At 47.7% G+C, this 14,609-nt stretch overlaps 1 protein-coding gene across 1 annotated transcript; it reads right to left on the minus strand.

The window, feature by feature from the left end:
* Nucleotides 1-2,508: 2,508 nt before the first annotated feature.
* Nucleotides 2,509-6,656, minus strand: LOC119112526 (mitochondrial import inner membrane translocase subunit Tim17-B-like). The gene is given in 3 exon segments (XM_037236736.1): nucleotides 2,509-3,181; nucleotides 3,183-3,435; nucleotides 6,521-6,656. Coding segments are annotated over 2 exon segments (489 nt in total). The 5' UTR covers nucleotides 3,429-3,435; nucleotides 6,521-6,656; the 3' UTR covers nucleotides 2,509-2,938.
* Between the last annotated feature and the right edge of the window lie 7,953 nt (nucleotides 6,657-14,609).

Raw genomic sequence — 14,609 nt, forward strand, 5'->3', positions numbered from 1 at the left:
CTCTCCAGGCCGGCGGTCGGCGGGAACTGCAGGTGAACCTCAGCAGCGGTGCGGCTCGTGATCCGACGTCCCTGCTCTCCAGGCCGGTACCAAAAGGCCTGTGCTACCCCTTGTCCTGTGCCCTGTGTAGGTCAGTGCCCTGCGTGCTGTGCCAGCCGGTGGCGGTGTGCTGTGTCGAGCAGTGTCCTGCGCGCTGTGCCGGTCAGTGGCTTCCGTGCTGTACCGGTCGGTATCCGGTGTCCTGTGTCAGTCGATGCCCTGCGTGCCATGCCAGGTAGTGTCCGGCGCGCTGTACCGATCAGAGTCGGTGCGCTGCGCAGGTCAGTGTCCTGCGTACTGTGCCGGTCAGTGTCTGTATTATGGCTGGTCAGTGTCCTGTGGGCTGTGCCAGGCAGTGTCCGGCATGCTGTGCCGGTCAGTGTTCGGCATGATGTGCCTGCTATTGTCCGCTGTCCTGGGACGGTCAGTGTCCGGTGTCCTGCGCCCATCGGCCGACGTTTTTTTTTCGCGGTCCTGAACAAAGATTCGCATGCAGTGTTGCTTACGTGATTTCTCATTTTGGACACTTTGCATTGGCGGTCTTCACAGAGAAGGGCATTTTCTGGATTCATGTGACTTACTTAACAAATGTAACATTGTTCTTAAATTTTCTGAGCATTTCTGTTCAGGCTTCTATTATCTTCCTCACCACTCTTGAGAGCCGAAAAATTGCAGGCCAAAAAATTGCGTATCGCCAATTTGATGCCTTTTCGCGCTATAACGTCATTTAACCACTGTCTCCTGATAAATTGAAGGTCACTAGCACAGCATAAAAGCCTGGAGTTCAGCGTCGAAAAACCAGGAGTTGAAGACCTTTCCTTTTTATGTCAAGCCAATTGCATCCTCCACGCGTAGAGTGGAATGGTCCCGGACTAGCTTTCGCCCACTGCTACCTTCGCTGTGCTTTGTGCGGTTTCTCTCGTTGTGTTCAGCCATTACTGTCAGCTGCACTACCACGTATGTCGTTTTCGGGCTTACATTATCTACCAAGGCACGCTCATAGAGGTGATCCGAGAGGCCCCAATTCATCGGTACTCCTAGCGTTAGTTGAAGAGAAGGTGAAGTACGGAACACTCAGGCCATGTGGCGTCGCGGCAAGAAAACATGTAATTCCAAATTGTTGAGGAAAAGCGTACCGTCCCCTGTCAGCGGGGTTCCAAACCACAAGCCTAAGCCTCGCCTTAGACAATACCTGGGTGCACTGCTGACACCATGCATGGAATAGCGACGTTTAGAATAAGGAACAAAGTTCTTCAAAGTCCAGAGTTCAATGGTCACTGCTAAAAAAAGCTAAGGTTTTTGTTTCGTTTGCATGGAGCCGTTTCGGCCAATACCGACCGTCTCAGAGCAATGAATGAAGTCGGGTAAAGATTGATGGGGCAAGACCACATGCATTTGAGAGCCCCCCCCCCCCCCCGCTACTAAGACTCAGCCCGCACGAGAACCCTCTTCGGGATTTGTGCGGACACTCGGGGGGGGGGGGGGGGGCTCCCAGCGGGGAGACTGGCCCACTCGTGGCTGATGCACCAGCTATCTCCGGGTAAACGGGGCCAGGCTGGGATGGAGGAATAAGCGGGGAATGAGTAGACAAGGACGGATGCATGCAAGGATGATCGGTCGCTAGAGTGATATGGGCAAGAATCTACAGGCGAATGGCGTAAAGACACTTGAACAGACTGACAACAAAATGCCAGGGAGAAAACTGCTGAAACAATCACCTCACCCCACGTCCCATCCGCTGTTATTGATGCCCGTGCTGCGATTGTGAGTTACGGACAACTGACGCGCGACTTATTTATGGGCAATGCCAGCAATCTCCTTCCAGGTATTTCATACTAGCAAGGTTTGCAGGAGTTGAAATAGCATATCATGAACGTTTTCAGCACTCGGCCCATCTCATCTGTCGGTGTATGCAGGTGAGAACCACCGCCCTTCGCTCGGCTCTCCCCACTTGATCCTCCCTCCAAACAGTTGACAATCCCCTAGTTGCATCCCAAGTCCTCACTTTCCTCAGTTGGTGCATGGATCAGCGCAGTATGTTCCCAAATCTCCTGAACTGCTTCATTGGCCTGTCGCTGTTATCACTATTGGGCAAAAACATCTAATCTGCAGTTTTTACATAGAACAGGAGCGGGACCTTCGGGATAGACGTGTGGTTGGCAGTACCGGCCAGCCTCGGGCAAAATTCTGCGAAAAGCGGCCGAAAAGGGTGATTCGCAGACGCTGATGGACCTCAGGAAGACGAGAATGTACCAGGACGTTCGAAAGCTAGGATCACTACCGCAGGGCGGCGAGAGTCCACCTCCAGTGCAGGCCATTAACCAGGCCCCAAACATGACAACTGACGGACAGCTGAGCTCCCGCTCAGCTATAACATTGCACGCATAGTCCAACCAACCCAGCTGGTGGCTTGCCATGAGCACCAGCCTTCTCGTACCGTGGTGCCGCAACGTCAGTTCTTGAGCCGGTAAACATATATTTCCAGCATCAGCGATGCAGCGCAAGGATGACTCACTTCGCGTAGCTTCTATACGTCCCCTTGCCACTAGCCTAGAAACACATGAGCCATGGGACATGTGAGCCTCTCCACAAACAAGCAACATCACAATTCAGCATCACCCTGTGACGGCGGGCGCGGGGACATGTTCTGGGCACGACCCTGATCAGCACCAGGCGTGACCATGATGTCCAGTACCAGTAAACAAGTACAACAAACATCACGTGCTGCACTCACGTCCTGCTGTCCCCGGACCTTACACCACGGGCGCGCACGAGACCGTCCACGCCACCCCGGTGTGGCGCAACACCCACGGGCGTTCGACCCCGCACGACGCGCCGGCGGCGCCTCGGGTACACAACACAACACGGGAGAAAGGGAAACCTAATCGCACGGGCGCCGCTACAACGCCTGGCCGGGCGGCTGGCCCAGCTGTGACGGGTCCTCCATCTGCGGGTGGCCCGGCTTGAACTGTTCGGCCGACAGCCTCGTGAAGAGGATGCCAACGCCCTCGATGAGCGCCAGCAGCACGCCGCCGATCACGGCGCTGCCGGCCATCGCCGCCGGCCCGTTGCGCGCCGCCAGGATGCCGCCGGTGGCCGCGCCGCTGATGATGCTGTTCCACGGGTCCTCCTTCTTGCGCAGGATGCACCAGCGTGCAGTCGATGGTGGAGAACATGCCGCCCCAGACGGCGAAGTTGCCGCCGATGATTGGCGCGCGAGACTTGACGGCCACCAGGCTGCCGGTGGCGCGGCGCGCCAGCCCGCTCGGCGCGTTCCGGAAGCCCTTGATTGAGTGGAACACGGCACCGCCGATGCAGCCCATGGTGAAGGCGCCGCCGCAGTCGTCCAGGATGCGCCAGGGGCACGGCTCGCGCGAGTACTCTTCCATCGCGGCGCTGTCGGGGCAGAAACGATGACACCGCGTCCTAGTTGGGATCGTGACATTAATAGGCTAGCTTACAGATAGACAAATCGAAAGGCAACATACACATCACTATGAATGCCACAAAGCTCTTTAAAAGATGTTGAAAATTATTACGAGCAATGGTCGACACTATTCCAAAATGTTTAATGATTACACATATAGACTAATGTTCCTTCCATCTTACCCATATTCTGTTCAGTTAATGCTGCCCATAAATATAAAAAATACTTGTTAACCTCATACAAGATGCTGAGCTATAACAATTTTGCTGTGACATGCATGGATCCAATGCTTTGTCCAACCCAATGAAACAATGTTCAACAATGAAAAACAGCGACAATGAATCACTTCCTGATAGTTCATGTTGTCTGTCTGTGTGCATTTTCAAAGCTGAATCTAGTACACAATGTTGTTCTATTTTCACGTTTGCCAAAAATGTATGAGTTGGGAAGTATGGCACATGAAAATACTGCTCATCTGTTTAACTTAGATTAAACCACGCAATGTTCCAAAACTAGTTTCTTTGGCCTCAATGCTGAAATACTGCTTGCTAAAAATGGCAGGGGAAGTGATCATAGGGCCTGTCCGCTGCAGGTGCATGGCCATGTCTGCGTGGGTGATGGTACACCTTAGATGAGCTATAAGCTTACAGCTCACCTCAAGAGATGACTGCCAGTAGCCCCAATGCACACCTGTGCAAAGGTGATGTGGAGTGTAAAACTGATAGGCCATGTGTCAGAATCTAAAACCAGCATCTGACCATATATCCTTCCCAACCTACCCTATCCACCTATGACTTCTTGTACCCAATGGGATAACTTCCTGGTAGCAGACGATATTTTCATCACATATTTGTTATCATAGAGTAATGACACATACATGCCTATGCAAATTTTTGCCAGCATACAGTGCTGTGGTCTGCTTGTGTTTAGAGGTGGCAGCACCAGTGCTCCATTCACAGACCTTGGTACATAGCTCCAATCATTCGCATTTGCCCATTATTCTGCTTCATCAGTGCATGGTGGGTGCATGTGATGGTGTTAACAGTGAAAGTTTGAAGCTCAATGCATTACTTTGTCAAGTGAAGAATGAATATGCAATGCATGAAGGCATTATGCATGTTGTGCTCCAATGTTGCAAAGCAGAGGAGGTTTGCAGGCCAGCTAGCAAAAAATATGCCACTGTGCCAGATAACATTGGTATTCTGAGCCTTATGCCTGCATGCACCACTCAAGCAAGGCTAAATTGTGCTGAATTTTCAACTTTTTTATTTTAAAAATCTTGAGGTAATTTGTGGCTGGAATTATCTTAACAAAATTTTGCTTTCATGAAGCACTGAAATTTTAATTTAAAAAAAAACATCTTACTAGAATTACCTTGACAAAATTTTCATTTCCTGAAACATTATCTCTTTATGTTCTGAAATTTGTACCACCTGTTAGCCCAACTCTAAGTACTCAGATTCAAGGCATATATATGCTGAAATTTTTGCAGCAATGTTGCCATGCTATTACTACTCTGGACATATCTGATATTACTGCTACCCCACACAAGTTTGGCATAGCATACATTTTTGAAGTCTGGTTTGATGGTTCTGATAGGAAATGCTTTTGTTTAAGCAGTTTAACATGTCAGGTGAGGCCACTACCAGCTGCTCTTCCCAGCAAGGCCTAACTCATAGAGCAGTTACCATGTCCTTGTTGGACAATGTGCCAGCATCATTTCCAGAACCTCAACCTATCTCCCTGCACATGATAATTTTCATTGGAATTTCACCTGGGATACTGTGGTGTTCCGGTTTTGTGCTATTCTAGGAAATGCATGTGTATGTCCAAAGCCATCACCATGACACAAACCAGATCATTACTGGTGTTACTATTACTGGCATCAGTTGTTTCCATAATTCTGAACCTGCAATAAGAAGCAGTGCACTCTACTGCATTTGATTCCAGATACATAATTCAGGAACCTTGTGAAAAATTGTATTATAATGCTGGAAAAGAAAACATTCAGATTTTTCTTCATAAACTACCAAGGCTCCCTATCCAAATGTAACACACCTTGGGCATGATACTTAAGGATAATTTATTGTTTGCAGATCCTAACCATTACATCCTTCACACATGCAACAGCAGAGTATGATAATTAAGGATCTTTTTCTGTTTGGAAGTCATAACAAAATTCATAGGCAACAAATGACTCAAATATCACTCTTAATGTGTGCTTATGTTTGCAAATGTAGGTAGTCAACTCTCGTTCAGTGGTGCTCTGCATTATTGTTCTCACCAAAGATGGATTATAATGCTACAGTTCTCATTACGTTCAGTTATATGATTGTGCGCTGGTTTGGCTCATAATTGATGAGCAATCATTGCACAGCCTCTCATTATGCTGTTGTGCATGCTTGCTCACAGTCCATTCATACAAGCTAACATATTCCATGGTGACATCCATATAACACAGTTATTCAATAACAGTACAAAAGTGAATAGGAATTGAACACCTAGCTTGCCTAATGGCTATCTGCAGACTATGCAGATAGTCTGCAGACTGCAAGCTATCTGCAGGCTGATATAATGGCACCATTCTCCCTAGATCAGAAAAAGTTATCCACTAATCATTATACCTACACAACAAGGGTGCTTCAAACATTACTCTTGTGAGCCAAACCCACACCAGGTCAAATTGCAGTCAGTTGAGCAATAATTTTTGCTTGCTAATATTTTGCAATATTTTTGTCTGAAATAGCCATTGGAAGATCATAATATGCTGAAATATTGCCTATATGTCCAGAAAATGGTAGAGGCCTCACACCACATCCCTAGGTGCTCAGGTGTACAATGAACATGCACTCAAATTTAAGATGCAGTGTCATTGATAAGCAAGACAGGTTTAATGTAACACGCATTTTAAGGCAACCTGACCTTCATTCAACTGAAACAGGGTCTCGTCTCCCCCTGCCACCACCCAGCTCGCCCGCTCGCACCCCAAAATGAAATTCACACAGGTATCTGGATGTACCCATCGCCTCAGTCCCCACCAATGCCGGTTCTCACCCAAAGTGTCTGGCAGAACCGTGATGGTGTAGCTCGCACAGACGCAGCAGACGCCAACCACCCAAACAACTCCCCGCCTAGCCCACAAATCTAGCGTAGGGCCCCGACCTGCGCTGGTTCTCCACCAATCCACATGGTCCGCAGAGAGCCGCACGGTACTGCGTCAATTTCGCCGAGGCTACATCTCGCCAAGAATGATATGGAAGCACGCAGGGAGGGAACAGCCACAAAATCTGTTGCCAACTCATGCTCCAAGCTTTGTGAGCGATCATCACCAAACCTTCGGCATTCGATGCAATGAAGCGACAGTGGCCTTGGCTGAGTAAACAATGACCAACGGTGCCAAACATCGGAGAAATCAATTCGCAGACAACCGATGCCCAGTGCCTACAAAATAATAATCACAAAATCTTCACCAGTCCAGGCGCCTTAGTCGACAGCGTTGACCATGGCGTCCTCCTGACCAATGTGCAGTGGTACGGCATTGATGCCCGGTGGCTGAAAAATTAAATGCTATCTTGATGAATGGTGGTAGGTTTTGATAGGTGGTTCATTGTCTGTTCACTGTCTGTTCACTGCGGCGTGTTACATCTTGCGCACTCTTTTCGTGCTTTCATCGTATTGCAACAATTAGCATGTCTAATATATAAATATGTGGCTAATTCATGTTGATATATGACGTGTCGACCCCCGCCTGGCATTTTTATATGCGCTTCAATGGACATTCTGCAGGAAAATAGCAGATCAATGAATATTGTGCGGTCTGAATTTTGTGCCCTGGGAGTGGACGCGTCGTGGTCAGACTTACGTTTGTAGTCAAATTAATCATCTTGCATAGCTCATATCCTGCATACTGCTTGGGGAGACTGTGCATTTCCCCGAGTTTGACGGCAGGATTTTTGCCACCACGGGATAAATGCGTCACAGATGCTTTGCGTTATGACTTCTCGTGGGGAGCGATGGAGGAAGTCCTACGCGGTACGTAGGCAGCTGTCTAGCCGTGGGCTGAAAAGTCCCACTCCTTACAAAATTTAGGGAATTGACTGTTAGTCGATCTCTCCGCGACTCTCAAATGAGGTTGAACGCATTTTTGCACGTCACTGGCCGCAACTCATTGATCTTGCTCAGGCATATGGAACAATGGCATAGCTACATAAAATCATGTTTTTGCGAATGAAACGTAGACAATTGACATTGCTGTGAATAAACGGATAGTCCGCTACTTTATCACGAAATATTTGAGAATCCAATCCCAAAAGCTTCCAGCAAATACTTCTGCAGTCTTTGCAGCATTTCACTCAATTTTGGATGGAAAAATACAGGTAAATATGTAACAATTATCCTTTATTTTTCCGTTATCGGCGGCTGTTGTTTTCTTGGAGCCAGAATGATCCGATAAGGCCTTGTCTGTCATCGCCATACATGCGGCACGTTTCGCTGGGCACGAACAGGTCGCCCGCGTTGTCGATATTGCCGGTCCTGACGTCCCGACGCCGGCAGCCTTTTCATCCAATAGCTCCCTCTCAGCCGTTTCCTCGAATGAGCCCCTTTCGATCGTTGGCAATTACTAGGGGGTAATGGCCTGGTCCCGGGATTAATGCTGCGCCAACCAGCGCCTACGGCGGTGGGTTCAGAGTCACGAGGGCCGCCAAATAGACCCTTTGATACGGTGGCCCATCACGAGGGCAGAGCCTGGCTCAGAGTCGTCGGTGCAGTCGTGTAACCCACAGATTTGATAAATTGACGTGTCGGTACTGTAGCGCTATAGTATGCAGGGGTGGCGCCACGAATTTCGAGTTGGGTGGGGGGGGGGCAGGATTTTCCAGGGGGCCGGCTGGAAAATGGGGTCTGCTCCCAAAGGACCTCCCACGAAGTGTCATATTCAGCGGGAAGAGGCACCGAGGGCACGTGCCCGCTTATCAAACTGTTGCAGATACCACATAAAAGTAAATTAATTTCAACAATATTTAACGGTTTAGTTAAAAACTATTGAAATTTTCTTGGAAAGATTAAATCTATTCGTGTATATTTGGCTTGTTTCCCACTAACTTACACCTTGAGAGAAATTTCTGAATATAGAAGCTTTTGCTTTCTTAGAACCCTGCTGCGTTTGCGGAATTGTGGAGCGTTGCATCCATTGAACAGTTAAACTGAGAATGGGGGCCTTCTCATAAGCCAGTAAACCATTTTACTAACCTAGAACATCTTTTGCAGAAAAAGGCATCCCGATCCATATACATGCATCCTTTTCGAGAATAGAATGCCTCCGATTACGAAGGGAACTCTACATTTAACCGAGGGGACACGCTATCACAAAACTAGCCAAGGGGCCACGCTATCACGCTATCTAGCCAAAGGGTCACGTTATCACAAACTAGCCAGGGAGCCACGCTATCACGCTATCTAGCCAAGGGGTCACGTTATCACAAACTAGCCAGGGGGCCACGCTATCACGCTATCTAGCCAAGGGGTTACGTTATCACAAAACAGAGCATCCTAATCCGGACCAACGCCCATCTGATGCATGGAATGACTCGCTGTTCCAGAGATGGGGCCTCCTGAATAGAGCGGGTGCGTCCTAACCAGGACAGGGGCCTCCTAGTTTTCAATGGGGGCCTCCCGAACCAGCAAAGTGGCCTCCTCCGCACAGCATTGTCCTCCTGACCCCGAGCATTCACTGCCTTCCTCATAAAGACGACCTCATGATGCAGCAGACGGGTCTCTTGATGTAGCGAGCAGTCCCGATTTATCACGCTCTAGCTCAGGAGTGGGGGGGGGGGGGGGTCTTCTTATTCTGAATTTGGGTACCCTACAGGTAGCTACAATGCCTTTAGTTTGGAAAAACGGGCCCCCAGAAATTGGGAAAGGGGCAGCTGTCCCCTCTGTCCTTCCGGCTGCCCCCCAGCAGGCCTCCCCCCCCCCCCCCCCAGCAGGCCTCCTGATAGCAAGCGCGTGACCAAGACCGTCCTGTAATTGATACCGAAAAGCCATCTTGTTCAGTGTACAGTACATGTAGTCAGTGCTAACCATGGTTGATATCACCTGCAACTTGGTGCACAGGGGCAGACAGACACCGCATGCGTCAACTCCGTCAGTTGTGCACACATTACTTTGTTCACCCAGATCGTTTTCGCACTTCGCAACAACGTTCAAGGTACTCACTGGATGTCAGTTATCGCAGGGCGTGGTTATCACCGACTCTCGGCACCGGATTCAACACGCAGATGTCGTTCCCAGACTATGCCGTGACCATCACCTGGCCCTTGGGTGGCCCCATCACCTTGGGCAGCAAACGCAACAGAACAGCAGTACGAAATATGAAAACTATCGCCGAATGAACACGGATGTGCTTCTGCATGATCTGGCCGCAGCCAACTGGTGCAGTGTCCTAACGCCTTTTTCATCAGAGATGAACAGCGAGATGGGCTCTTAACCACCGTAAAATCGCCGCTTGACAATATTCCCCAGAAGGAAAGTCCAAATTTACAACCCGATCACTCAACCTGTGCTGGATGCGACTAAGGAGGTCATGACACAACACTGTGCCCTTTGTCATGCCGGCGTGATGTACAGGTAACTGAAAAGTCGGGGCATGCAGCCAGCCGATGCGATCGCGGCGAAGGCATCTAATGACGCATATAGAGACAGCAGGTCCGGAAGCCAGCACCTCCATAGCCTCGTCGGTGGCAGGGAACAACTGCTAACAAAGCCTCCAGACGAGCTGGTAGGTCAGGCCGACGAATTCGTCGCCGTGAGGCCGCCTTGTTCACGAGTGTGCGCCGGGTCCTTTGTCCACGACCTGTTACCTGACACGAACTAAAATGCGTTATAGTATCGATGGACACCAGCGGCGCTTGTGGTTGCGATGGCATGACGCTTGATATGGCCGAGGTCTGCCCACCATCTGTTATGCCAGCGTTACTGCACATTATTAACATCAGTTTTTGCTTCTGGGATACTGCCATGATAGTGGATGATATCACTTGTGGGACCGACTGTTAGACCTGACCGAATTAGGAAATCTCGAAGCAATCCCGCTCATTCCCATAGAGCCTATGCGAAAAGAGAAGCTAACGCACCAGCAGCTTAACACGCTGATACATCACCTGCTTTGATATAGCCAGGCAGCACCGACTTGTAGGTGTCATTCGTCTGAGAAGTTTCAAAATATATGATATAAAACTATGTAATATCAATAAACTGGCATTCAAAACATACAAAATGCTCAAACTCGACCAACAGGCCTCGTTCCAATACATGCAGGGCGTACTTTGGTTCGTCTGTGGGTTCCATTTTGTTTAGTTCATTCAAAAATGAGTATAATCGTCATGCTGATGCACAGCTTTCACAGTGTGCGGATGACTGCCAAGCACTTGTAATGGGAAACCCACAAAGTCTAGAGAAACTCGTAAAATTCATGGAGAAAGCCATTTGATTGCTAAGCAAATGGTTCACGTACAATGAGATGAAACGATCCCATCAAAGACGTAGTTGATAAGTAGCTCTTTGAAACATGTTAACGCTTCAGAAGCCTGTCCTCCAGGCGAAATCCACAAGTTTCGCGCGCGTTTGTTGGAATTAAATCCTTCGTTGTTTTCGGTAAGTCGTAAATCAGTTTCCCTATAGTCATTAGTCATCAGTTTATGCTCGCCCACGTTTCAAGGCAATTCGTTACCCATGCTCAAAGCAATGCATCGGACGGAAGCATTCGGATGTAGCGAAATCAAGGCATGCTCTTCTCGACATATCCAAAAGTGAGCCATCAGTTCACAGATTATGCATCCGAATATCAGGTCAAATTACAAAACACATACAAACACACGCACAGCACTTCTCCAGCCAGTGCGACACCATGACAAGTGCAAGACATTTATCACCCTGCTGTCATTGGGTGGCTGAACAGGTCCAAGGGAATGCATGGCGAGGGCTGCCTCGTTGAAGTCAGATTTTTTCTCTGATGAGAATGGCTTTGAGAACTTGCAAAAAGCATTTGTTTGGGCATAAGTTAAGAGCCAATGGAGTCAGAACCTAGGAGTTTTTTATTATGAGTTTTGCACATATGCTGGTTTGGCGCACACAAGATTGCTGTACGAAGGACGAACAAATCCAGTGCATTTGTCCTTTTGGACAAAACTTCCTATCTGAATAAAATGGATCATCTCCTCTCTGACACCTCCAAGTTCACCCACATCACGAGGCATCCTACCAAAAGCCGACTTTGAAAATGAAGAGCCTGATCACTGAAACAAATGCCCTGGTGGGCGGGCAGCATTTAAAGGTCACAGATGAATATAGCCCTGGTTATGCCCACAGTGACGTAGAATCGCATGAAACAGACAACATGCTGAGACCAATTACATCGCAAATCCCACAGCCTGCCTTTCAGCTGGCAAAAACTTTACATAGCATGACTGAGTCCTTCACATCGGCAGTGTATAACTCGAAATCAACGGGAGAGTTCGTTGAAATTATCAAGTCTAGCGATTTTAGTGGTTTACTCACCTCATCAGGCGCAGACAGTCTGTTAACAAATACGCCTGCTGATGAAGCAGTCCAGATTATACTTGACTGCATCTACAATCTCCCAAACTTGGCAGCACTGAGCCTGTCACGATCCATTCTTGAAAGAAGTTCGGACACTGCACCGCAGGGGCACTCTTCCGTTCTCTAAACGGAAAACTCTACCATCAAGTAGATGCTGTCACAATGGGATTACCGCTCGGATGCTCGTTTGCGAATAGGTATTTGTGCTGGCTGGAGAACCATGTCCTCAAAAACCTGAACCTTAAACCACATATATACTGCAAATATGCCTATGACATATTTCTTGATGCTACGGACGAGGCCCACCTTTGCCAACTGCAGGTCTCTGCAGCAGCAATTGTATCACGATTTACAACTGACCTGTCTGTCGACAACCGTTTACCATTTCTTGACATCGATGTGGATGCGAGTAACGGATCTTTTGTGACGAAAATGTACCGCAAACCTACTGATGCTGGCAAATGTACGAAAGCGGCTGGCCCAGAGCGTTCCCACAAGGCCGTCATTCGTTGGTTTGTACGATGCACTCTAAAATGTTGATACAGCTGGTCCAGCACGCACCACGAACTTGAACGGCGCAAGCAACTGTTCGTTAATCATGGCTATTCGAGCAGCGCAATTGACCAATAAATTAGTTCCATTTTTAATCAACGTAATCTGAAACTAGATAACGCAGAAGTAATAGACTTATTCTTTGGAGAGAAGCCAGAAGAATGAAGATACATATGCATCGATATTTAGGCAACGTGCCTTTATCGAACCGAATAGTAAAAGCTTTTCCTTCTGTCTTCGTTATTCTATTTCTTCTTGTCCTTCTCAGAAGCTTATTCCTTTGTCGTAACGAATAGCAGAAGCTATTCGTTTCGATAAAGGCATGTTGCCAGAATATCAACGCGTCTATATCTCCACCCCCTGCTTTTCTCCGAAGAATAAGGCTATCGATACTGTCTTATCTATGTGAATAACGTTGCTCACAAGTGCGTGATACCTAAAATAACTTGCGCAATTTTAAACCTGGAACTACTCAACAAGAAAGCACCCCGTCAATCTTTTAACGAAATCAAATGCTGCCGTCATATTAGGTGACCGAAAAAGTTTTGCGGTACATCATCAGGACAGATATCATACAGACTGACGAAGGCAATGAAATAAGATCTACTATCTACAAAAAGAGCAGGACAACTAACAACCTTGTAATAAAAAGCAGTCTGACAGCAGACCAAACCAAATGAAGTGCACTAATGCAGCGTATAAATTTAAATGCGGGGACTGCCGGTTCTGCATCTCGATCTTTATTGGAACTTCAACATCTCTACCACGACGCATGACAATAGACCTGCAGTAGGGAACGTCGTACCAGCATATGCGCAAAAATTACGATCAAAATGTACTACGCTTTTGCCTAAATGAAAACAGACTTATTATAAACATATCATATCCAAACAGGCGCCGTTTACAAGTTCTCGAAGTCATCAATCAGGAAAGAATGCGCGACTTAAATAAAGTGCTTAGATTATGCGCCACTTTGGACCTGCTCAGCCATCCAATGGCAGTAGGAGACGATTCAATGTCTTAAACCTATCATGGTGTTAAACTGGCTGAAAAAATCGACACCGGTAATCGTGCCTTCCCCCTTCACTCCGCCCATGATGGAATCCGGTGTTGGACAATCGCACGTATGGAAAACCTACGTTTGCATTAATTGCATACAAAATCATTCGTAAGCAAATACACGTAAGGTTTAAAGTGCATATGGCAGAAGTACGTGCGCAGAAGTTCGTCCACAGAAGTTCGAACGCCAAAGTTCGTAAGCAAATATTCGTATGGCATAAAGAACGTATGGAAATTTTGGTATTGACTAACGTTTGCCAGGTCAAAACTTTGGATGGTAAAAGTTCGCATGCACAAAGCACGTGCGCAGTTGTTCGTCAGCGTTTGAACATACGCTTATGTTCGAAGCGGACAAAGTTGGCTTGACAAAATAAAAGCGCGCAAAGGTTCACGAGCAGCATAGTCAAGGAAGCCGGGCAGCGGGGTGCACGCTACTTTCCGAGAGTGATGCACGTACAGTCTATGGCAATGCATGGAGAGAACTGCTCTCGGCATATCGGATGCTACTTCTATGAGGAGTGTTCCAGGACGGGCCGGCCACCCACCCAGGTAGGTAGGTACCAAATAGGCACCCGCGGCTCTTACACTTCGATGACATTTGGTTTCCGTAATGGTCCAAGGTGTGAATTCGACTGAGGAATTTCTAGCTGTATTTGGAATACCGTCTTAAAAATGATGCTCCCAAGTAATGTTGGGTCCAAAGAAAATGAATCGAAGTATGCATCCAGCTGGTGCATTGTTCTCCCTTTGCTGATGATTCTCTCTTTGATATCTTTTAATTCTCGCTCTTTGACCAACAGTTTCGTATAATCTTTGTGTCTTTACATCTGATATCGCAATATGACATTTTGCTTACGTACGTTTGTCAAACGAACGCTATTCAAAACATTTTTTTCATATCCAACCATTTACATTCTTATATTGGATACCAGCA

This window comes from Pollicipes pollicipes, unplaced genomic scaffold (assembly GCF_011947565.3).
Source record: "Pollicipes pollicipes isolate AB1234 unplaced genomic scaffold, Ppol_2.1 Scaffold_7261;HRSCAF=8764_pilon_pilon_pilon, whole genome shotgun sequence".
Lineage (NCBI taxonomy): Eukaryota > Metazoa > Arthropoda > Thecostraca > Pollicipedomorpha > Pollicipedidae > Pollicipes > Pollicipes pollicipes.